This window comes from Rhinatrema bivittatum, chromosome 1 (genome assembly GCF_901001135.1).
Source record: "Rhinatrema bivittatum chromosome 1, aRhiBiv1.1, whole genome shotgun sequence".
Classification (NCBI taxonomy): domain Eukaryota; kingdom Metazoa; phylum Chordata; class Amphibia; order Gymnophiona; family Rhinatrematidae; genus Rhinatrema; species Rhinatrema bivittatum.
Window position 1 is genome coordinate 96,367,259 of NC_042615.1, and position 25,627 is coordinate 96,392,885.

The following is a 25,627-nucleotide window of genomic DNA, read 5'->3' on the forward strand; positions in this document are numbered from 1 at the left end:
AAGGGTCCACCGCTACGTTCACAACAGTTTGCAAGGCCATGGTCCCGGCGGATATACCTGGCCTTCAGGCCCTCCCTGGAATGCCTCAGTGCTTGCAGCAGCAGCAACATTGCCTGGATGTTCTAGCGGCTACTGTGGAACGCTTGGCGAACGATTTGGATGCCACTCCTCCAGAACCTCTCCAGGTGCCACCTCCTGCTCCTATAGTTAATGTGAACTCATCGACTCAGCTGCCGGCACCTTCTCGCTATTCTGGGGAGGCTAGAGCTTGCTGAGGATTCTTGAACCAATGTTACATCAGTTTCTCTCTCTTACCCAACCAGTTTCCTACAGACTCTGTGAAGGTGGCGTACATCCTCTCTTTGCTTGATGGGAAGGCACTGACCTGGGCCTCTCCCATGTGGGAACGTAACGACCCTTTGCTAAACAGCCTGCCGCAGTTCATAACCAGCTTCAAGCAAGCCTTTGATGAACTCGCAAGTTTATCTACAGCCACATCGAAGCTATTACAATTACGACAAGGGTCCCATTCCTTGGCAGATTACGCTATTGAATTCCGTACCCTCATCCTAGAAGTAGGGTGGCGGGAGGACAGTCTGTGAGGAGTCTTTTGGGAGGGCCTGGCGGCACGTATCAAAGATTTACTGGCAGCTCGGGATATCCCTGACGATATTAATGAGGTCATCGACTTAGCTGGGCGTATTGACTGCCGCTTGCAGCAGAGAGGAAAAGAGGGTCATCAGATTCGGCATACACTGCTGTTAGCCCCTTTGTTCTCTAGACCCATGAAGTCGGGGTCAAGCCAAGGAGCAGTGCGCTCTGAAGGTTCAGCAGAGGAGCCCATGCAGTTGGGGCACACTCCGTTATCTGCGGAGGAGAGGCGCCATTGCCGAACTTTGGGCTTAAGTCTTTACTGTGGCAATAAGGTCCACTTTTTAGCCTAATGTAGGGAGCATCCAGAAAACGCCAGAGCATAGAATGTGTTGGGGAGCTGCTCCTAGGCTGTGTCAACTCTGCTCCTCAATGTACTGTACCTATTACCTTGGAATACCCTGGTGGTTCTTTTGAGACTCTCGCCTTCATTGAGTCTGGGGCAGGTGGGAATTTTATCTTGGCAGACCTGGTACAACAGCTACGAATTTCCATCCTTCCACGTGAACCTCCTTTACAAATTACTTCTATCCGAGGAACACTCCTTCCAGAAAACATCTCCGCTTCCACGGTTCCTCTCACTCTCCGTACTGGAGTTCTGCATTCGGAAGAAATTTCTTTCCTAATCTTGGTGAATGCCATCCACCCCATAGTACTGGGATTACCATGGTTACAACTGCATTCTCCAGTCATCCAATGGGACACTCTACAGACTGTGAAATGGAGTCCCTTTTGTTTCACCAAATGTCTCAAAGTACTGTGCGCACCATGCATCTCCCTCTTGCACACTTCCATTTCATCGCCTGCACCCTACGCAGACTTTGCAGATGTATTTTTCAAGAAAAAGGCGGAGATTCTGCCACAACATCGTCCTTTTGACTGTGCGATTGAACTGCTACCAGGGACTATGCCTCCTCGTGGGAGGGTGTATCCTTTATCCTTGCCTGAGACACGAGCAATGTTGGAGTACATTGCCGAGAACCTTGCTAGAGGATTCATCAGACCCTCCAAGTCACCTGCAGGGGCGGGGTTCTTCTTTGTAGGGAAAAAGGATGGTTCCCTAAGACCGTGCATCAACTATAGAGGTCTTAACGCCATTACCAAGCGAGATCACTACCCCCTTCCATTGATTCCTGAACTCTTAGACAGGTTACAAGGAGCCAGGATCTTCACCAAACTGGATCTGTGGGGTGCTTATAACTTGGTCCAAATTCATCCTGATGACAAGTGGAAGACTGCCTTTAACACCAGAGACGGGCATGCCACTCGGGTTATGTAATGCCCTGGCAGTCTTCCAACACCTAATGAACGAAGTACTCCGTGACCTATTACACTCTTCAGTCATCGTATATCTGGATGACGTACTAATTTGTTCCCGGGACCTGGAGTTGCATCGACAGCACGTAAGACAAGTTTTGCAAATCCTCAGGGACAATCATTTGTATGCAAAGTTGGAAAAATGCATGTTCGAGCAGGACTCTCTTCCCTTTCTGGGATATATTGTATCGGCAACTGGATTCCAGATGGATCCCGAGAAGGTGGCAGCTATTAAAGATTGGCCTCATCCTAAAGGATTAAAAGCTTTGCAGCATTTTCTTGGCTTTGCGAACTTTTACAGACACTTCATTCCTCACTACTCCCTCAGGTTGGCGCCACTCACTGCACTCACTTGAAAGGGGGCCGATGCCATGGAATGGCCGTAGGTGGCTTGCCAGGCATTCGAAGACCTTAAGAAGGCCTTTTTACTGGATATTTGTCTACGTCATCCAGATCCCCTTCGCCCTTTCATAGTGGAGGTGGACGCTTCCAATATAGCAGTAGGAGCCATGCTTAGCCAAACCACCAGTTTGGGGAGATTATTATCATGCTCGTACTTCTCTAAGAAATTCTCTGCAGCTGAATGTAATTACAGCATAGGAGATAAAGAACTTTTGGCAATCAAGCTGGCCTTCGAAGAATGGAGACAATGGCTTGAGGGGGCCGCACATCCTGTCACAGTCTACATTGACCACAAGAACTTGGAGTTCCTCTGTCAGGCACAACGCTTGAACCCCAGGCAAGCCTGTTGGTCTCTATTTTTCAACCGCTTTGACTTCATGCTTCACTACCGCCCTGCATCCAGAAACGTGCGAGCGGATGCGTTGTCTCGTACCTTGGAGTTGGAGGAGGAGGGGGAACTTCCTCAGTATATTCTAGATCCTGCAAAAGTTAATTTATCCAGTACGATTGTAAGTCCTCTCGGGAGGACTGTGGTTCTATGACGTTCTCGAAGGAGAGTTCTGATTTGGGCCCCTGAATCCCTTACAGCCAGACATGCTGGCTGAGAAAGAACACTTGATTTGTTGAACCGCTATTACTGGTGGCCCACCATAAGGCTAGATGTCCGCACCTACGTCAATTCATGCCCCACCTGCGCTAAACAAAAAACGTGAACTGGAAAACCATGGGGGTTGCTGAAACCCTTGCCCATACCTGTGGAACCCTGGATGCACATCGCCACAGATTTCGTGGCAGACCTGCCTGTTTCTGAAGGAAACACAGTCATCTGGGTAACCGTGGATCACTTCTCCAAGATGGCCCACTTTGTTCCACTTCCCAAGTTACCATCTGCACCAGAACTGGCCCAGCTCTTCGCACAACATGTCTTCCGAATTCATGGACTCCCACAAGATATAGTGTCTGATCGTGGACCCCAGTTCACCGCTCGCTATTGGAAGGCATTGTGTGAAAATGATGTGCAACTTAATTTGTCCACAGCTTTCCATCCCCAAAGTAATGGACAGACGAAACGCACCAATCGTTCTTTGAAGACGTTTCTCCGCACATTCGCCAATGAAAGACCAGATAACTGGGTGAGACTACTGCCCTGGGCTGAGTTCTCCTACAATCGCCATACCCATTCGGTTACGGGGAAATCACCTTTTCTAACAGTATTTGGCAAACAACTCAAACCACCATTGCCTCTGCCCATGCCTAGTTCCTCGCCTGCAGTTCAACTCTCTGCTCAACAGCTGCATGCTCTCTGGGTCTCTATCCAGGGCAAGCTCACCAAGGCGGGATGCACAGCTAAAAAGTGGGCAGACCAACACCGTCAACCTGCACCAGTCTTTCTTCCCGGCGATCGAGTCTGGCTCAGCACCAAGAATATACATCTTCGGGTCCCATCTCGAAGATTGGCTCCAAAGTACTGTGGCCCGTTTCGTGTTGCAGAAAGAGTGGGTTTGGTGTCTTACCGTCTGCGTCTTCCTTCTTCCATGCGCATTCATAATGTGTTCCACGTCTCTTTGCTAAAACCTCTCATTCTCTCCAGGTATCATCATAAAATTCCAGATCCCATGGACACGTCTGTTCAGGCCGATCCAATCTATCAAGTTCGTGATGTTCTGGATGTCCGTTTTTACCATCGGCGATGGGAGTCTGTTAGCCTGGGAGGGGTGTGGTCCTGAAGAGAACACATGGGAGCCAGACCGTCACATCTTGGACAAATCCCTGCTTCATCAATTCCATCTAAATCACCCCGGTAAACCTGGTCCTTCTAGGAGGGGGCACAAGAGGGGAGGTACTGTCCCTTGTCTGGGGCCTGCTGCTTGCTGGGCTCGTGTCCCTCTCTCCGGTCTGCCGCCGATGGGACCCGCTGCTGGTTGGGCCTGCTCAAGCCTTCTAGCGGCGGTGTCTCCAAGAGGGAGACACCGCCGAGCCTCGAAACCAGGCCCCTCCCCTCCTAGGTGCACATGTGCGCAAGGAGGGTCCTTTTAAAGGGCTTTTCCCGCCAGACCGCAGGCTGCCCCCAGGAGTGACATCAGACGCAGGTGAGTATTTAAGTCCGCTGTCTGACTGAACAAATCGCCTTGCAACGAGGTTCCCTGCTGGGTGTTAGTTGCACTGTGCTGTTTCCTTCTTGCTTGAATCTTCTGTTGGTTCCTGTTCCTGGTCTCGCTTCAGTTCCAGCTCTGGATCTTCTGTTCCAGTTCTCGGTCTTGCTTCAGTTCAAACTCCGGATCTTCTGTTCCAGTTCTTGGTCTCGCTTCAGTTCCAGCTCCGGATCTTCAGCTACCATTCTGGACTCCTCCTGGCTTACTTCCCTGGTTCCTGACTCCAGCCTGCTTCTGAATCTCCATGTCTGCCGCCCGTCTCGACCTTGGTTGTCTTCTCGTCTATTCGCTGCCCTCACCTAAGTCCCAGCGGCCTGGGTCCTCACGGGCTCCTCCCAGGGGGGCCTTGGGCTTCCAGGGTGAAGATGTCATCTCTTCTTCCAGTCTTGCCACCACTTAAGTCCCAGCAGCCCGGATCCTCACGGGCTCCTCCCGGGGAGATCTCGGCTTCCAGGGTGAAGACTTTGCTCTACATCCAGCTTGGCTCCGCCTTCTGGCCTACCTCTTCACAGCGGAGTGCTCTTATTCTTCCATCCCACTCCATCAGGCCAGTCCAAGGGTCCACCGCTATGTCTGCAACAGTATGTTAGGAATTATTAGGAAGGGAATGGTAAATAAAAATGGAAAATGTTATAATGCCTCTGTATTGCTCCATGGTGAGACCGCACCTTGAATACTGTATACAATTCTGGTCACCGCATCTCAAAAAAGATATAGTTGCAATGGAGAAGGTACAGAGAAGGGCAATCAAAATGATAAAGGGGGATGAAACAGCTCCCCTTTGAGGAAAGGCTGGAGAGGCTAGAGCTGTTCAGCTTGGAGAAGAGATGGCTGAGGGGGGATATGATAGAGGTCTTTAAGATCGTGAGAGGTCTTGAATGAGTAGATGTGGATTGGTTATTTACACTTTCGGATAATAGAAGGACTAGGGGGCATTCCATGAAGTTAGCAAGTAACACATTTAAGACTAATCGGAGAAAATTCTTTTACACAATGCACAATTAAGCTCTGGAATTTGTTGCCAGAGGATGTGGTTAGTGCAGTTAGTGTAGCTGGGTTCAAAAAAGGTTTGGATACGTTCTTGGAGGAAAAGTCCATTAACTGCTATTAATCAAGTTTACTTAGGGAATAGCCACTGCTATTAATTGCATCAGTAGCATGGGATCTTCTTGGTGTTTGGGTAATTGCCAGGTTCTTGTGGCCTGGTTTGGCCTCTGTTGGAAACAGGATGCTGGGCTTGATGGACCCTTTGGCTGACCCAGCATGGCAATTTCTTATGTTCTTAAGGCAATCAGGATTGGGAACCAGGAACTGAAGAGGCAATGAGTTCTCGACTAGCGAGGGGACCTGTTGCAAAGGCAATTTGAGAGAGCGGAGCCCGGGCTTATATACCGGAGCTCTGCCAATGTCATCATCCGGGGCCGCGGCCAGGTTCCCACCACGGGCCCTATTTAAAGACTAGCTGTGTGCGCACCTAAGGAGGGGTGTGGCGGTGATCAGGGCGGTGTCTCTCCGCGGGCCACGCGGAGAGGACCAATGTGGAGTATCAGGAGCTGCAGCAGAGCCAGAGACACAAGGGGCAGCTCGAGGATGGAGCTGGCTGCCCACAGCCGCCAGAGATGAGGGACCAGTTGTGGATTACTTTGAAAGAGGTAAGGGGGCCGAGCCACGGGTCTGCTGCGGCCGGCGCACATAACAATCACATTTTCATCCCAATACATTTTTTATATCTTTATTTTTATTGAAGATTAATATTCACAAAAGAAACAGCTCTAAAAGCCTTACACTCTTCTCAGCTTTCCAACTACTCCATAGTAGTGACAGATATGTTTCCTTCTCAGGTTTGAATGATTAGTAGTGTATTAGCAGTGTCAAAAATGTTGTCAGATCCTGCTTTCCCCTTTGGAGATTAGGTGTTGGACCATTAGTAATTGTTGACCTTCAAATAGAGTATTTGATGTTGCAGACATCCTGCATGCAAGTATGACCCTCAAAATCCAGTGTTAAGCTGGATCCAGCAGAACAATTAACATTCACTTAACCTGAAGAGAAGATTTGAATGATATTTGTGGGGCACAGTAGAATACTTAATGAGAGTGATTTCTCAAATATTCACACATCAACCTTACATTAATTTTGTATATAATCATTCATAATCATAGGAGATATGTTAAATCAAATATTTATTTAAAAACTAAGTATAAATCAAATTGAAACCACAATCCTTATATATATCTTTAAAATATGTATTCACAAACATTATGCAATAAAAAAAACCCTCAATCACAGAACCTTTACAATTCACCCCAACTCACATACCTTCTCCCCATTCACATCTCCATACCATTCATAAAATGCAACAATACCAGATTAGAATTCAACATCTGTCAATTAGTGACATTTTAACAGAATTTTCTTTAAAACGTTTTCTCCAAAACTTCAATAATGGCGCATTGATAGCAGATCCTCCAAAGTTTCAATGTTGTGCATGCTTTATTCTACCCACAAAACCTCTTACGAAGTATCCCAAAGTTCCCAATGTTTTAAAGATGTTTCTTTGCACCAAGCTTCAATGTACATGTAGACTCTCCGAAAATTTTTCACACTATATCCTTCAAACTTGTCCGACAAGGAACCCTCGTTTCACCTGAACTGGGCTTCCTCAGGGAATAATGACACTAAATACAAATATAACATTTATCAACATCTTCACTCCTAGGGGTAGATTTTCAAAAACGGCGCGTTGGCGTACTTTTGTTGGCACTCCAGACGCCAACAAAAGTACGCGGGATTTTAGTAGATACGCGCGTAGCCACGCGTATCCGCTAAAATCCTGGATCGGCGCGCGCAAGGCTACCGATTTCGTGTAGCCGGTGCGTGCCGAGCCGCGCAGCCTACCTCCGTTCCCTCCAAGGCCGCTCCGAAATCGGAGCAGCCTCGGAGGGAATTCGCTAATGCCCTCCCCTCACCTTCCCCTCCCTTCCTCTACCTAACCCACCCCCCCGGCCCTGTCTAAACCCCCCCCCACCTTTGTTGGGGGATTTACGCCTCCCAGAGGGAGAAGTAAATCCCCCGACGCAACCCAGGGGCGGTTCCGGAGGGTGTGGCCACGCCCCCGAAACGCCACGTCATGCCCCGAAAACGGCACGCCGCTCGTCCCCGCCCCTGACACACCCCTGACACGCCCCCTCGGAAAACCCCTGGACTTACGCGAGTCCCGGGGCTCTGCGCGCGCCGGTAGGCCTATTGAACATAGGCGCACCGGCGAGCAGGGCTCTTAAAATCTGCCCCCTAGAGTATAACTCCACAAATTTCTGTTATACTAATACCATTACCTCTATGTTGAATACTATGTTGATCAGAAACAATCACCGTCACCGCGGCTTCCAAAATGTGATCTCTATTTCACCGCTAAAATATCCAAAACACTGTTTCACCTTCTCATATTTATCTCCCAATATTTTTAAAGTATGACATATTTTCTACAACACAAAAAACAAATGAATTACCCTCATTATTTCAAAAAAGAAATAAACATTTTATTACATCGACAGCATAAGATCAAGCTTACCAGCTTATATACTTCCGAGCTTGACTCCAACTATCCTCTCCTGAACCAAACAACGCTGACATCCCCTACGTATTCCACATAAACTTTTAAACACTACTTGCCCAGTCAGAAACTAGATGAACTAATTACATAAATGCAGACCACTCATTATTAAACCTGAATGGTATCACAGTGCACCATGAATAAATAAAGCGCTGTTCACATTGATGCAACATGCGAGAAATATTACCCCCTCGTGTTACTTTTAATTGTTTGATAGCAAAAAATGTTTTATCAATAACCTCATGTGAGGCTGCCAACCAATGAGATATGAGGGGAGCATTTTCTTCAAATCTACGAACATTACTCTTATGTTCTATGATAGGCTGCTTAATTTTGTTTGCCCAATATAGATGTAAGAGCATGGGCAAACTATTGCATAAACAATGCAACTTGATTTGCATAAGGATAAAGAAAACATTTATGGGAAAACAGCTGCATACATAATGCATTGTTACACATTGAACACCATTACATCTACTCTGTCCCTGAAATTCTTCTTGTAGGGTTTGTGCATCATGCATCCTAGCTAATCTACTCTTTAAATTCCTGCCTTTCTTCACAGCAAAAATCGGTCTTTCTCTAAACATAAGTAAAGACCCTAATACTAGCCAATGTTTTAAAATATTATGCTTTATTTCTGTCATACGGGCAGAATTTGGCAATGTACAAATCACGTGAGTTATGGGTTCCTTATTACTTCTAATCAACACATTTTGTCTGTTGGCATACAAACCTGTTTTACATGCCTGCTTAACACACTGGCGGGAATAAGTGCAAATTAAAAACCTTTGTGCCAGCTCATTAGAACATTGTTTATACATGGGAATCGAAGTGCATAACCGTCGATATCTCAGAATCTGCCCACTAGGGATATTTTTCTTTAATACAGTGGGGGTGGAATGCCACGTTATTGATTAATTGAAGATTAATCATTTTACTTTACATGTGGCCTTTTTATGTTCATAACTGAAATTTTAAGTGATTTTATTCCTTACTTAATCAATTCAAGGATTGTTATTTCCATCACTGGTAGCACTTCAACACAACTTACCTATCTGATTTCTCTAACCATTTCTTATTTTATCCCTATTAAAGATTTGTGCCAAATGTTCCTTTCCATAATTTTTTTTTAACATGATTTAACTTCTTTTACAACTTCTTCAGATTACTACCATATTTTGGAGACTCATTTATATATTCTTAATGTATATTTAACCACCTTGAGCCTGGTTCAAATGTAATGAACTAGCCAATACAACTGACATATATTCCAGATAAAGATTAACTTGTCAATTTGTTTGACTAGTTGCTGCTTTGTAAATCTTGTCTATGTTTAGGATACACAATTCAATGCAGAAACAGGATGCCCATGAAGATGTGGGAAGAGGAGGAAGCAGTATCAGAAGAAGGTGCCTTCTCTTGCCTTTGCATTGGTTATGCAGTGTTAGGGCACCCTCTATTGCCAGATTCTGGGAATCCTGTTAAAAGAAAACTCTGATACTTCAGGTCAGACCTCCAGAATTACCAGTTTTGCTGGGAAGAATTGGAAGTAAAATAAGGGAAGAGGGAGTGGAGGACCTCATGCAGTTCAATGGAGTGAGCAAAACTACTTGCAGATACACACTCTATAGACCTTTAAACCTGATAGAATATAAATATCAAAATACTCAGATACACTTTATCGTTGCCTGCCAAGTAGGCACATAATTTGCATCTGAACAGTTGCATAAGATGAGACAATATGGCAGGTCAGTATATCGACAAATAAAGATAATTTCTACTATAAATTCAAATAGAAGTCTTCTGATGAGAGCACTCTTGGTGTACAATTATGTGGGATGGAGGTTTGATGTCAACCTAATCGGTATCTATTGGCTGGTATTGAAGGGAATTTGCAATTCTTCCTTTTTATGTGGGCTCCAAGACTGGCAGGAAGATTCCTCTTTCTCAGTTCAGCAGAGGAAATTCACCCAAAGATGAGATTTGTGCAGTGTTCTCTCAACCTAGCTTGATGGACTCTCTACCTGGGTAACATCAAGCTAGGTTGAGAGAACATTGAATAAATCTCATCTTTGGGTGAGTTTCCTCACTCCGAAGGTCATCAAATCTTCACAAGAGAGCACTATTCTGTTCATACGTCTCACTTTGAATGTCAAAGTGGCCCCTAACCCCTACACTAATACCTAAACCTCACCTCGAGTGACTAGGTGGGCCTCCCATAGAGATATAAATACCTATCTAGTGTGAACCCATTATGGCTAGGCTCTCTCTAGTTATCACAATTTGTACCAAGATAGTGCTTCACATAGGCATTAGTGCAAATTGTGATAAACTGCCTATTACCATAAAACACACCCCTTTTCTTATTGCATGCAATTTTTAGTGCATTTTGATAAATACAGGCCAGAGTTCGTTAAAAAACAGAAAAAAGATTTCCTGCAGCTTCTGCCTAGAATCAACATTCTGTGTCTAAAACAATCAAAAAAGTTCTGCAAGTACTGTATAGGCTCAGGAGCAACACATATATCAACAAAAAAACCTCTACTTCAGCCTGAGGTCAGGAACAGGTCACTTTTGTTAAAATAAATGTTTTTGTTTCCTCGGGCTGTTACTGAGCTCCCATTTCAGCTACTTAAAACAAAAAAAGAATGTGTCATCATAGTGGGGCTGTAAGATGGCCTGGCTCAGTTTTAAATACATATATATAATAGCATAAGTGCCCATCAAAAATGACAGGAAAACATTAATTTAAAAGGATTTATGTGAGCACAAGGGTGCTTATATTTGAAAATTTTCCTTTCCCATTAGGAGGGAAAAGGGGGGAGAAGTGTATGGGCCCTGGGTGAATCAGGGTAAAGTATGTGCAGTGATTTCATTATGAAATTCCCACTTTTGTTTAACCTATACCTGCAAAGTATGTGAGCTAAAAAAAAAAAATCTCCATAGCACCTTCCATCCTGGATTTTCAAAAGGGAAACTCAGTGAGGCGTTTCCCATGAAAATCAACTTATAGGCAGATGGGTACAAATAACCCACAGGTCTGCAAACCGGGAAAAGTAGGAATGGGGGGATTTCCTAAGAATAACTCTCCATAGGGTTAAAGGAATGAAATATGGATTTACAATACATGTGTACAGCTGCTGCTTGAATTTTCATATCAGTGCAGTAACAAGTATGTGTGCTTAAGCTCTATGAACACTCAGCCATCTTTAGAGAATGAGTGTCCAGTTGCACATAAAAATTAATTTCCTGTTCAGATAACGGATAATTTTTGTGGGATACTAAGGGTAGACCACCCCCCCCAGCCCCCAGGGAATGAAATCAATCATTAAATATTCCTATATTCTATATTCTGTATTCCTGTTACATATAACTTTATTCTTCCCTCTCGGTTCATAATATTTTATTCCCTTGTTACCTGTAAACCGATGTGATATGTCTATGAACGTCGGTATATCAAAGTTTTAAATAAAATAAATAAATAAATAAATAAATAAATGTCTGAAAAATCAACACAAATATGATTTTTAGAACATGATTTTAAAGAGCACAACATAAACAAAGGACATTATATTATAAAGAGATACATTTATACACACCAATATGTCAATCAATATATCTACATCTATTAGGGATATGCTTTTGCTCTGTTTCTCATGGACAGTTTTACTCAGTTACATTTTTTAAGCTAGTTAACAGCTAAATACCCACTTAACTAGCTAAAATTCATTTTAGCCAGATAAATTAAGGAAACAAAATATATCATGAAAACACACAAAAAAATGGATTTGGAAAAAAGAGCCAATTAAAATGTTCCCTGTGCACACACCTGAAACAAAATAAAAATGAAAAAAAAAAAAAAAGAATCCATATAAAACAAACATTTTTGCTAAAAATGGCGCCTTTAACAGGAGCCATTCCTTGTTTCTTTACCTATTTTTCCAAATGGGGTGACCTTTTAAAATGTTACATGTGTAAAAATGTGCATATATGTGCATAAGTAGCATGTTTGCTATTATATAAACATAAAAAATATGCATATGCTTTATGGTTCACATGTATGTGCATATAAAAGGGGTGGTTTAGGGGCATTCACAGGCAGGGCTAACATTTACATGTGTAAATTGCTATTTTAAAAGACACACATATACATTTGGCAACTTATTTGCATAATTTTATACCTAGAATAAGTGATATCAGATATGTTTATTGTATACTATTGTTTGAGTATACATAAATCATAAAAGGTTCTTACGAGAAATTCATTGAAATACTTGCTTTCAATTCATTGCATGCATTTGTACGTGAGCATCCATATGCATGCATATGTTGTAGGTTAGAGATATGCATATTTTATAGTATGCATCTATCTGATATGTACAGGTTCTAAAATACTATCATAAATCTACTTGTGGCCATGTATGCATGGATATGTTGCTGAGCGCATTTGTTTGAAAGTTAACCTTCAAATAATCTATACTGAGAAAAAAGAGTAAAGAAGTTAGGAATGGCTCTGGGTGGACATGGCAAAAACTATTGTTTTGTGTGGTTTCTTTTTTTTTTCTTTTTGTTTTATTTAAAATTTTGGTTTTGAAGCTCGCTAAATTGTTTTAGCAGATACTGAAATTATTTAGCTTGAGCTAAAAATGGAACAAACATTTTTGGAGTTTTCTCTTTTGTTTGAAAATGAGGTAAAATACCAAATATGCTTGTTTTCATCTTGTTTTGAAAAGATAGCATTCCCCTAGTTCCTGCTGCACTATTTCCCTGCACTAGTATCTCCTTCTGTACTGGCTCCTGCTATGCTTTTCCTTTAACTCATGTTCTTTCCAAAATCATTCCACTCTTTCTGCTCTACTCCTATTGCCAAGAAAGATAAAGAAAAAGAGAGAGCACCAGAGCCAGAGGGATGAGGCCTGAGAAAAGGAGAAAGAAACATAAAGAGAGACATAGGAGTAAAAATGGTCTACCTAAACAGCAAAGGTTGGAAGGAGATAGGGATGGTTAGAAAATGAGAGAGCACAGACAAATATTTTGAGACATATGCACACATATTCATGCCACAAGGGTAATTTTAGGAACAAACATAAATTAATGCATGTCCATGTTAAGGAGACATAAGAGTAAGCTGAGATCTGTTACTGGACTCAATTTTTTTCTCCTCTATCATTTTTCATCTTTTCCACTGTCCACAACACTATTCTCTTCCTTATTCCTGGCTCTCTCTTTGCAGTCTATCTACTTCTCTCTTGTTCCCTCTCTTACTTTGTATCAGCCATTCCCTCCCATCCCAGGACCTCACAAACTAAGCTATGTTGTGTGCCTCAGGACTCATGCATGCACATTAATATGAATCATGGCGATTCTCTGTCTTATAAAGTGCATCAACTATTATTACTTAATTAAATGCTGAATCATATAAAAATAGTATCATACATATCATAATACCGTGACGTGAGTTTATGTCTAAGTTAAGCAAAGTATCCAAAACGACACCCTGAAAAGAAGAAGACACACTGTACATACTAAACAAGTTGCCAAGTTGCAGATTGTTAAACTGATGAGTAATGTAAATACTCATTCTTAATATCTTAGAACATAACATAAGAACATACGATATGCCATACTGAGTCAGACCATCAAACCCAGCATCCTGTGTCCAATAGTGGGCAATACAATCCACAAATACCTGGCAAATATCCAGGCATTAAAAAAATTCCATGGTACTAATGCCGGCAACAACCAGTGGCTATTCCCTATTGATTAACAGTAGTTTAGGGACGTCTCCTCCAGGAACTTATCCAAACCTTTCTTACAAACAGATACACTAACTGCCTTAACTAAACCCTCTGGCAATGAATTCCAGAGCTTAATTATGCATTGAGTGAAAAAGAATTTTCTCTGATTTGTTTTAAATGCCCCCTCGTTCTTGTTTTATCTGACAGAGTAAATAACCTTTTCACATTTACCCATTCATGTCCTTTATCATATCCCCCCTCAGCTGTCCCTTCTCCAGGCTGAAAAGTCCTTTAGCCTTTCCTCACAGGGGAGTCTTTCCATACAATTTATCATTTTGGTCGCTATTCTCTGTACTTTCTCCAGTGCAACTATATCTTTTTTGAGATGCGGTTACCAGAATTGCACACAATAGGGGTGTGCATTCGGATTGACCGCATTAGTAAAACGCAACTCATATTTTTTTTTTACTTAAAAAATTGATTCGACATAAACGATCGGATTTCCCACATATCGAACATAGATATGTTCGATATGTGGGAAATCGCGATTGTTGAGCCAAAATAAAAATATAAACCCCCTCACCCTCCTTAATCCCCCCCCCGACTTACCACAACTCCCTGGTGATGGAGCGAGGAGTGAGGACGCCATTTCTGCAATCCTTGGCGAGAAGCATGTGACGTCGGCGGCACGTCAAGTGACGCCGGCGTCACGTGATTCCCGGCTCGTTCGCGCCGGACGGCTCGTTCGGCCCAAAAAGAACTTTTGGCCAGCTTGAGGGGGTCAGGAGGCCCCCCCAAGCTGGCCAAAAGTTCTTTTTAGGCCGAACGAGCCGTCCGGCGCGAACTTGCCGGGAATCACGTGACGTCGGCGTCACGTGATTCCCGGCTCGTTCGCGCCGGATGGCTCGTTCGGCCCAAAAAGAACTTTTGGCCAGCTTGGGGGGGTCAGGAGGCCCCCCCAAGCTGGCCAAAAGTTCTTTTTGGGCCGAACGAGCCGTCCGGCGCGAACGAGCCGGGAATCACGTGACGCCGCGTCACTCGACGTGCCACCGACGTCACATGCTTCTCGCCAAGGATTGCAGAAATGACGTCCTCACTCCTCGCTCGATCACCAGGGAGTTGTGGTAAGTCTGGGGGGGGGGATTAAGGAGGGTGAGGGGGTTTAAATTTTTTTTTTGCACATATGTACATATACCCAACTCATTGGATTTTTTTTATGTCCATATTGGCCGCAAGTGGGACCCCCTTTCGGACATAAAAAATATGAACATAAAATTTTGCTCTGCACATCCCTAGCACACAATATTCAAGGTGCAGTCTAACCATGGAGCCATACAGTGGTATTATGACATCCTCCATTTTATTTGCCATTCCCTTCCTAATAATTCCTAACATTCTGTTGCTTTTTTGAGTGCCACAGCACACTGAGCTGACGATTTCAATGTAATATCAACTATGACATCCAGATTTTTTTCTGGGTGCTAGCTCCTAATATGGAACCTAAGCGTGTAGCTAGAGCATGGTTTATTTTTCCCTATATGCATCACCTTGCACTTGTTCACATTATAATTCATCTGTCATATTAGCGCACAATCTTCGTCTTGCAAGTTCCTCCTGCAATTTACCACAATGTGCTTATGATTTAACTACTCTGAATAATTTTGTGTCATCTGCAAATTTCATCACCTCACTTGTGGTACCTTTTTCCAGATCATTTATAAGTATATTAAAAATTTGTTTTCTGTCTTTTAACCAGTTTACAATCCACAAAATGACATCTCAATCATTCCATGACTTTATAATTTTCTTAGAAGCCTCTCATGAGGGACTTTGTGAAATGCCTTCTGAAAATCCAAATACACCACAACTACTGGTTCAACTGTATGCTTATTCACCCCTTCAAAAAAAATGTAGCAGATTTGTGAGGCAAGGCTTCCCTTAGTTAAATCCATGCTGGCTGTGTCCCATTAAATCCTATCTATATGTTCTGTGATTTCATTCTTTATAATAGTTTCCATGATTGTTCCCAATACTGAAGTCAGGCTTACCAATCTATAGTTTCTTGGATCAGCTCAAGCCCTTTTTATATATCGGGGTTACATTGGCCTCCTTCCTATATCAGGTACCATGGATGATTTTAATGGTAGGTTAGAAATTACTTGTAATAGGTCTGAAATTTCATTTTTGAGTTCTTTCAGAATCCTGGGATGAATACCATCCGGTCCAGGTAATTTGCTACTCTTCATTTTGTTAATATGGCCTACTACATCTTCCAGGTTTACCGTGATTTGGGTCAGTTCATCTGAATCGTCACCCATGAAAACTGTCTCCAGAGCAGGTATCTCTCTAACATCTTTCTCAGTAAACACCAAAGCAAAGAATTCATTTAGTCTTTCCAGAATGGTCTTGTCTTCCCTAAGTGCCCCTTTAACCCCTTGATCATCTAATGGTTCAACAGACTCCCTCACAGGCTTCCAGCTTTGGATATATTTTTTAAAGTTTTTATTATGAGTATTTGCCTCTATGACCAACTTCTTTTCAAATTCTTTTTTAGCCTGTCTTATCAATGTTCTGTATTTAACTTGCCAGTGCTTATGTTTTTTCCTATTTTCTTCAGATGGATCCTTCTTCAAATTTTTGAAGGAAGGACCTTTTGGCTATCAAAGCCTCTTTCATCTCACCTTTTAACCACACTGGTAATCACTTGGCTTTCCTTTCAATTTTCTTAATGAATGGAATACATCTGGATTGTGCTTCTAAAATGGTAATTTTTAACAATGTCCATGCCTGTTGTACTCTCTTAACCTTTGTATCTGCAACTTTCATTTTTTTTCTATTTTTCTCATGTTATCAAAGTACACAATTAAACTTCCATGTGTCTCCATTTCTTTGGATAACAAGGCTGACTGCATGTCTCTTAAGTATGGAATTTCCACCTCAGAATATCATCCACAAACTCCATGGGAATAAGCTAAGACTGGTTTCCAAAATGTTTTGCTTGACTAACAAGTACATATGCTTGTGTGAAATTTACAATCTGTAAGAGAACTATACAATCTGAGCAAAGAAAATCACTAGTTCCAAACGTTTGTTTTTCATTGTTTTCACAATGCAGCTTTAAAAAAAAAAAAAAATCGGGGCCAAGCAAAAGTTACACGGTGCCAAAAAAAAAACAAACCAAAAAAGCCCTTATCAAAAAAAAAAAAAAAGCAGTTCTCTTCTCACGCAATTCACCTCAGAGCAGAGGGCATGAAAAAGGTCGCAGGAAATTTCCTCAGAGCCGGCCAGGGACAACTTTTCTTTTCTGCCGTCATCTACCATATCACTAAGTCAATTATATAAACATGGTCCCGAAACAAGCGAGTTCATCGCCACCCTCTCTCTCTCTCACACACACTTTGGCAGGGGCCGCAGGTGAGTGCAGGGGGAGTGTGAGGGGCAGGCGAGCGGGCGGGAGCGCGCGCGCGCCAGGTGACACCTGGCAGTTTCCTCAGAGCAGGAGCGCCACGCTACACCTCCCCCTCCCCCCCCGCCATTACCCTCCCCGCCCATTATAAGGCAAAGATTAAAAAAAAAAAGAGAGAGAGAGACCTACACCCACAAGGGAGAAAAGGAAATAAATACAGAAGGAGAGAGGGAGGAGGAACCGAGTGCCTGACATCGAATCAGAGAGTGCAGATAGAGCCGGAGGAGCACCCGTGGAGCAGCAGCATGACACTGACGGGCAAAGTGGCTTTGGTGACAGGAGCGGCGCAGGGGATCGGCCGGTCCATGGTCGAAGAGCTGCTGGCGAAGGGAGCTTCGGTGAGTACCTGGCTAAGGAGGGGGTGGGGGAGGGTAAGACGGCCGCGGCAGCGCTCAGCTTTTCCTCGGCGGCGCGGCGCCTACTTAAGTTTTTAAGCAGTATTCTACCTGGAAGGCCCTCACGAGTTTTGCCATGGCTTTAAGTTAAGTTTTAGTGGCGGTGGAAATCGTGCGGCCAGCTGTGTTCTGCTTTGCCTTTGCGCTTCAGCATCTTTCCGCTCTTATTGTGGGTTTGCTTTTCTTCCTCACACTCGTCCCCGGGCAGGTGGTCATGTTGGATATAAATTCTGAGAAAGGCAAGGCGTGCAAAGAGACGCAGGATATAAAGTTTGGTTCCGAAAAGACTCTCTTCATACATGCTGATGTTACAAATCGCGATCAGATGAAAGGTAAGAACTGCAATTTGCCAGAAACCGCACGCAAAACCAAAGGGAGCCTGAAATGGTGACTGCCTTTGCCTACTGTGCTAGCTACTGATACTTGCTAGGTATTGATTGAGACTCCTTGGAGAGCAGCCTACTATTGTATTGTATAGCAACTGTACAGAAAGCAGATCTAGCAGATAATTAGAAAACCGAAACAAACAACCACAGCAAAAGGAAAAGAAAAAAAACCAAAACAAAAATAAAGAAACGCCATGACCAGAAAATAAGATAATCTAAATGTCCTGGAGGAGCAAAACTGGACACTTCATTAATATCTTTATCTCTGCTACAATCATCCATTCACTTAAATACATACGCTCCTTTTATTTGCCCTCAGCAGCCCTAATGCATTAATTTACACCTGTCTGCCGATGGTGCACTACCCCAGCCTTACATTTCTTTGTATGGGAGTGAACCTAACATTATTTTACATATTATGCTTGTGGAAAAAAAAAAAAGAAACCAATATATTAAATAATCTATCAGATAATATTTCCCTAAAAATATCAATTGATTTCCATTTTTAAATGTATGTTTTTAATTCCATTATAAACAGAAATGATATAATGTACAATAATTTTAAAACAATATAAAATAACATACTTAATTTTGTCATTCTTTATATTCTGCTTCATCTAGGCATCCCAAAGCAGATTACCAAAAGCATTAAAATGTCAAATGATACTAATAATGAAAAGAAAATGAAAAACATCAAAACAGGTAAAACTATAATAATAGTACCATGATATTTTAAAAAGCAACACATCCAAAATATGGAAAAATATATGAAACCAAACATCACCATTAACTTTACATTTAATGTATAAAGCCACCAATAAAAGATTCCAAGGAGGAAAAGAAAAAATGGAAAACAACATTTTTTTTTTTTAAATGTGACCAGACTAAAGACATGCTACTCTGATCTTATCTCTATCCCAAGGAAACATAGAATATAATCATCAAATAGATCACCAGATATTAAAGACCCAGGCAATTTAAGCCTCTAAAGAACTGGTAAACACTAACATGCTGATGTTTATGTGTTTTAAAACAATCTGACAGTTAATCAAGTTAAAAAAGAAGTATATTTTCTGTTCAAATATAATCTTACTCTTGCAAAGATAAATGATGAAAAAAAGAGGCCCCCATATATAAGTTATTTCCAGTCTACAGGACAAAAACTTTTGCCTATGAGGCTAAGTTACCCTAGCAACATCATGATAAATCCTTATCCTGTGATCAAAAAATGTTATGTCTGTTATGAAAAATAGTTTTAAAATTTCATTATGATCTGATCCTAATGAAAAGGGCACTAGTTATGTAGCTTTCAGACCCAAGGACAGCTCTGCAAGGTAATCACTAGTATGTTAGCCTGCTACAAGCTCTTAGAATTGCTTTTGAACACTTTTATCCTTATTACTTATTTTACTCAGTAAATAATAAGTCTTCATCAAGGGGAGCAATGCAGATTCTGGAACCTCCAAAATTTCTTTCAGAAATATCAAAACCTGAAACCCTTGCCACTTAGAGAAGTTTATTTATCATAAATTCCTATTTTTTCCCAAAAGATTTGTCTGTATTCTCCATTTTCTGCTCTAATGCAACGTTATCTTTAACCAGTACAGAATATAATTTTACAAAGAAGAAATATTTGAGTCGGTCTCTGAGAAACTTTTTGAAACAATCTCCATTATCACCTCCAGTGCATCAAGTCGTTCTACAACTTTAATTATGCGTTCCATGTAATTGTTTTGCCATATATTTAGGTGCTTTGTGTCCTCGTTCTCTGTAAACCGATAAGATGTGAAAGTGGCTATCGGTATATACAAACTATTAAAATAAAAAAAATTAAAATAATTATGTCATAAATCAATCTTAGCTACCACAACATCCTCCATTGTTATTGCTTTTGGGGTTTCTCCAAAAATCATTTCAACATTTAACCCAGTGTAATCGCAGTTTTCCCAAATGGAAAACCCCTTTCAAAGCTGTGAGTTTAGCTTTGGAAAGTTAGGATGCAACAAAGTAATCCATTCCCTTACAGACCCAGAAGATGAATATTTCTCCTGTGCTAATAAGAAATTCCAAGATTCCTATATCCTCTCCCCTCTGTGACTTTGCTGAAACTGATGCCACAACCATTTCACCCAGTGCCCCACAATCATTAACATCAACACTTTAGGACCTGCTGACTTCTTGCTGCACTGGACAAAACACATCTCCCACCACCTCTAGTTGTACCATGAGGTTGAAGACCGTGGAAGTTTATCAAGACCAGCATCTGGTTGCAGCTGCATTTCTGAGGATCACTGCCTAGAGATCTTCAGAGGTTGCAAACAATCAGGGCTGGGAGCCAGGTCTGAATCCGAAGCTAATGTATGCAAAGCCATTCCCAAAACAAACCACTCAGCATATGGCCCAATGATCCCTCTTTCACCACAAAAGGCAGAATAGAACTGGATTGAGGATCTTCAGCAGTGAATACATGAGGAGTTTTTTTTCCTTTCCTGGGGAAGAGACTGATAAGTAGAGATGTGAATCGTGTCCTCGATCGTCTTAACGATCGATTTCGGCTGGGAGGAGGAGGGAATCGTATTGTTGCCGTTTGGGTGTGTAAACTATCGTGAAAATCGTTAAAATCATGAGCCGGCACACTAAAACCCCCTAAAACCCACCCCCGACCCTTTAAATTGAACCCCCCCCAAATGCTTTAAATTACCTGGGGATCCAGCGGTGGTCCGGAACGGCGGCGGTCCGGAACGGCCCCCTCAATTGAATCGTGTTGTCTTCAGCCGGCGCCATTTTGCAAAATGGCCGCCGCAAAATGGCGGCGGCCATAGACCAAAACGATTCGACTGCAGGAGGTCCTTCTGGACCCCCGCTGGACTTTTGGCAAGTCTTGTGGGGGTCAGGAGGCCCCCCCAAGCTGGCCAAAAGTTCCTGGGGGTCCAGCGGGGTTCCGGGAGCGATTTCCTGCCGCGAATCGTTTTCCGTACGGAAAATGGCGCCGGCAGGAGATCGACTGCAGGAGGTCGTTCAGCGGAGGTCAGAACCCCCGCTGAACGACCTCCTGCAGTCGATCTCCTGCCGGCACCATTTTCCGTACGGAAAATGATTCGCGGCAGGAAATCGCTCCCGGAACCCCGCTGGACCCCCAGGAACTTTTGGCCAGCTTGGGGGGGCCTCCTGACCCCCACAAGACTTGCCAAAAGTCCAGCGGGGGTCCGGAAGGACCTCCTGCAGTCGAATCGTTTTGGTCTATGGCCGCCGCCATTTTGCGGCGGCCATTTTGCAAAATGGCGCCGGCTGAAGACAACACGATTCAATTGAGGGGGCCGTTCCGGACCACCGCTGGATCCCCAGGTAATTTAAAGCATTTGGGGGGGGGGTTCGGGAGGGTGGGGGATTTAATTTAAAGGGTCGGGGGTGGGTTTTAGGGGGTTTTAGTGTGCCGGTTTTCCTGCCCTCCCCCTTCCCCCGATTTACGATTTTTTGACGATAAATCGGGGGAATTGGTATTGTATCGTGGCCCTAACGATTTTTGACGATTTAAAATATATTGGACGATATTTTAAATCGTCAAAAACGATTCACATCCCTACTGATAAGGTACATAAGGAAAAAGCTAAAGATGTGATGTAGTGTAGTCTAAACATGTCTAAGTCACAGCCATCTTCCTCTTTTTTTTAAAACTCTGGTTTAAGATTCCCATACAAACAACACTTTTAAAGAGACCATTTCACTTTAATGGTGCTTGCCTTTTAAAAATAACTCTGGCTTTTAAACAACCGCACAAGAGTGCGTTCATGTACGCTTTTATGCTGGCTCACATGAATGCATATATGCACGCATGTTGTGAAATCAGCAGTATGTGCGTATATGTGTGCATTCTAAATGGAAGAGAGCATGTGCGCACAAATGCCGACTCTAGTGCTTAATTGAGGGGATTTGGCAATGTTTGCATGCCTATGCAATAGCCCTTTCTCCCAATTTCGTTTCCAGTTCGCCCAGTTAACAGATCAGACTTCCTAACTCCCTTGTTAATTAGCCTCCCTTTCACCCTGTACACCCTGACCCTTAAAACCCTGCTCATTCAGCTGTATTTTTATACTTAGAAGTAAAGTTACCCAATAGGGGACCCTGATGCTCGCTTGTGCGCGGAATACTTACGCGTACATTTCAAGTTTACTTTCCAGAAAGCCCATGTCCTGCCCCTGCTCTGCCCAGACCATACCCACATTCCACCCTTTTTTTAGCTTTTTGATTTTGTGCGCATACCAAGAGATAATGTGCATACTTGCGGACTTTTTAAAATACATGAGATGTGTACCGGCCCGATAGATGTGCGTATCTCCTGGCTTTGGCATGCGCTGAACTTTTAAAATTCACCTAATGCCTACAATACCGTATAGAAGATGTATACCATCTCAATGAAAATGAAAAATTTGCGTAGTATTTGGGGAGCTCATAATGTGTCATTTGGGTGTCCTTGCCATGTTGCAAGAACAACAGGAATATGGGAATAAATAACCCAGGGAATATTTCAGTTAGTTACCTCAAGTTTCCAGATAGTTCAGATGACTTTCAAACTGGGGCACGGATGCTCATGCGCATGCATGAATCGGCCTATGCAAAGTGATGCGGCTATTTTATAAGTTATGCGCGTATATGCATGCATTTTATAAAATAGCCTGGCTGCATGCATGTGTGCCAAATTTTAAGTGGGTGCACACAAATCTCGTTTCCATTGTGTAAATCGGGGATTTGAAAAGGGTTACGTGTCGACTCTATTCTCAGTTTTACCAGTTCTTCACCAGTTTGACCAGTAAAGAGAGATCCTCCAAACCCTCCGAGTTCAATAGCTCTCAGTTAGACCCGACCTTTAAAACCCTGCCGATATGCCTATTTTTCTTTATTTTTTTAACTTACACGTCATCTGTGGCAGAAGTAAAATTACGTGGCAGGGGTCTTGGGGCATGCCATATCGCATAAGTATTTATGCGCACATCTCAGGTTCATGCCCCAAAATACTAATGCCCTGCTCAGACCATGCTCATTCCCCTCCCCTTTTTGAAACTTTCGAAATGTGCGCACTACAGGAGATACTTGTGTATCTTGCTGGCTTTTAAAATCTGCTTGGCACATGTAAGCACAACTTAATTAATGCACATGCCTGGCTTTTAAAATTCACCTTTTAATGCTAAGAGTATTTAGTATAGGTCAATAATGCACCCAAATGGTGGACTGTGTGTGCTAGTACCCCATTGTGAGCTGCTTTCAGTCTGAGTCAATATTCTCCTCACTGGAACCATATAGTGTGAAAAAGAGGGGGAGAGAGGGAATATGGGGAAGTAACTGGTCTGTAGAATGGGCAAATGTTGACATATTGAATGTGTGCAAGAAAGATCATTCTTTGTATATCATTTTTAATGATCCTTTCACTAGCACATATATATAGTTCATGATCCTCTTTCACACTACATGCAGAATAGCAGGTGTCTGTTTTCTGGAAATTTTCTTGATACAGGATATAAAATAGTAGCTAAATGAAGCATTGCTTGTGTTGATATAAATTTAGATTTGTATAGGGCATTATTGAATGAAGAATTTCTGTGTTTTCATTCTTGAATAAAGTTGTGTGGCTGCCAGGCTAGTCAATTTGAATATGCATGAAGAAATATCAAACAAAGTTATTGGATTAGCTTAACATTGTAATAAGCTTTTGAGAGTAGGATACCTTCATCAGGTCAATGGGGAATAATGAATAGTATCCATATCATTCTGCACTAAGCTGATGAAGGGATCATGACTCTCAAAAGCTAGTCATAAAGGTATTCAGTTAAGATGTTCTAGAGATACAGAATATTAAAGTAAACATTTGCACCATTCAAAATGTAGCTTTTGATGATCTCTACTAGAAATACGTCATATTTGTAACCTCTTGTTCGATGTAATTTCCAACTTTGGTTCTATGTAAACCGATGTGATATGTACCAGTACATGAACATCGGTATATAAAAGCCTTTAAATAAATAAATAAATATTTTAAATTTCAGTCTAGTTAGCAGTTACATTTTTTTTTAATTAGATATTTTACTCCAGAAAATGCTGTGCTTAGCTCTACAGATCAAAAACTGCAAAACAGAGCTTTAGGCAATTTGTAATTTTCTTCATAACTACAAAAAAATGTCTGACTAAGTTCATTATGGAAATAATCACATAAGAAAAAAGGTATGTATAGTGTGACTAAAATGGGACTCATTTATTAAAGTTTTGCGCTAGTTTTACTTTGTGACAAATTCCACCAGATTTAGCAATGAAAACAATCCATGACTTTTAATGGGGGAAGCACTAGTAAAACTTTTGCACTGTTGCAAAAATTGGCAGAACTTTAGTAATTGAGCCCCAGTATCTCTGGTGCAGTTTGGTATTGCAATATCTGAAAAAGGAGTCCTAACGTAGAAGTTAGTCTTAGTTGAAAAACTCTTTAGTGAATGCAACTGCTGTCTTGGCACAATTTGTATTCTAAGAACTTTACTAAAAAATGCATCTTCTCAGAAATAAAACACTATGGGGCTGATGCAATAAACTCGTGTAGAAAGCGGGTGCTGAACAGTCAGTGTCCGCTCTCTTAACGGGCCCCAAGGTGGACACTTTGCAATATTTAAATGAGGGGGTCGCATTAGCAAGGAGGCGCTAGGATTGCTTGCACAACCCTAGCGCATCCTTGCTAACGCGAACCCAATTGGTTTTCGTGACTGCCGTACGCCGGTCAAGAAAACTGATGCAGAGTTTATTGGCGTCTGTTTTCCTTACCGGTGGACAGCCATGAAAATTGACGCCGATAAACTCGGTGTTAGTTTTCAGCAGAGAACGGTTGTCACAAAAACCAATGCCGGGTTTATCTGTGTTGGTTTTTGTGGCTGTCCGCTAGTAAGGTAAACCAATGCCGATAAACTCTGTGTTGGTTTTCGTGATGAGTCCGACTGTCAGGTTTTTTTTTTTTTGTTTTATTTCCTTTATTTTTCATCTTTTTTTTGATGCGCACAGCTATTAACACTTGTTCGTGGCAGGTGTTAATAGATAACAGTTAAATGTACATCCGAGATGCACTATTTTTTTTTTTTTTGCATCAGGAGTGAATGCCTAATAGCCTCATTCACATGCATTTGCATATGATGAATGCTATTAGATTCACTCCGCATTGGATGCGCATTTAATATGTGCTAATCCTCTTATTGCATTAGGGGATTGAATAGCGCTTATTCTACCTATGTCCAACTACAGGTTAACAGTGCGATCAGCTCAGTGCACCATATTGCATCAACCCCTATGTTCACGGGACACCTTGAACATGAGTACCAATTAAATAAGCAATTAAGAAAGCAATATTCTATATTTGCTTTCATTGGCCAGTAAGTTTAAGAATTGACATGAGCAGTGAAACATGTTCAGAGGTTTGCTGCATGTGAGTGTTCATCTTAAGAACATAAGAAATTGCCATGCTGGGTCAAACCAAAGGTC

At 42.3% G+C, this 25,627-nt stretch overlaps 1 protein-coding gene across 3 annotated transcripts in view; it reads left to right on the plus strand.

Annotated features, from left to right (window-relative positions):
* HPGD (15-hydroxyprostaglandin dehydrogenase) overlaps positions 1-25,627 on the plus strand; it is a 306,229-nt gene that overhangs the window by 120,392 nt on the left and 160,210 nt on the right. The window contains exons 1-2 of one of the 3 annotated variants that reach the window (XM_029577483.1): positions 17,099-17,678; positions 17,944-18,067. The exons of 1 other annotated variant lie outside the window; for it this stretch is intronic. In XM_029577483.1, coding sequence (XP_029433343.1) covers positions 17,586-17,678; positions 17,944-18,067 — 217 coding nt within the window. In that variant the 5' untranslated portion in view covers positions 17,099-17,585. Of the gene's footprint in view, positions 1-17,098; positions 17,679-17,943; positions 18,068-25,627 lie in introns of those variants that run through there. One more of the 3 variants, XM_029577727.1, reaches the window with a different exon arrangement.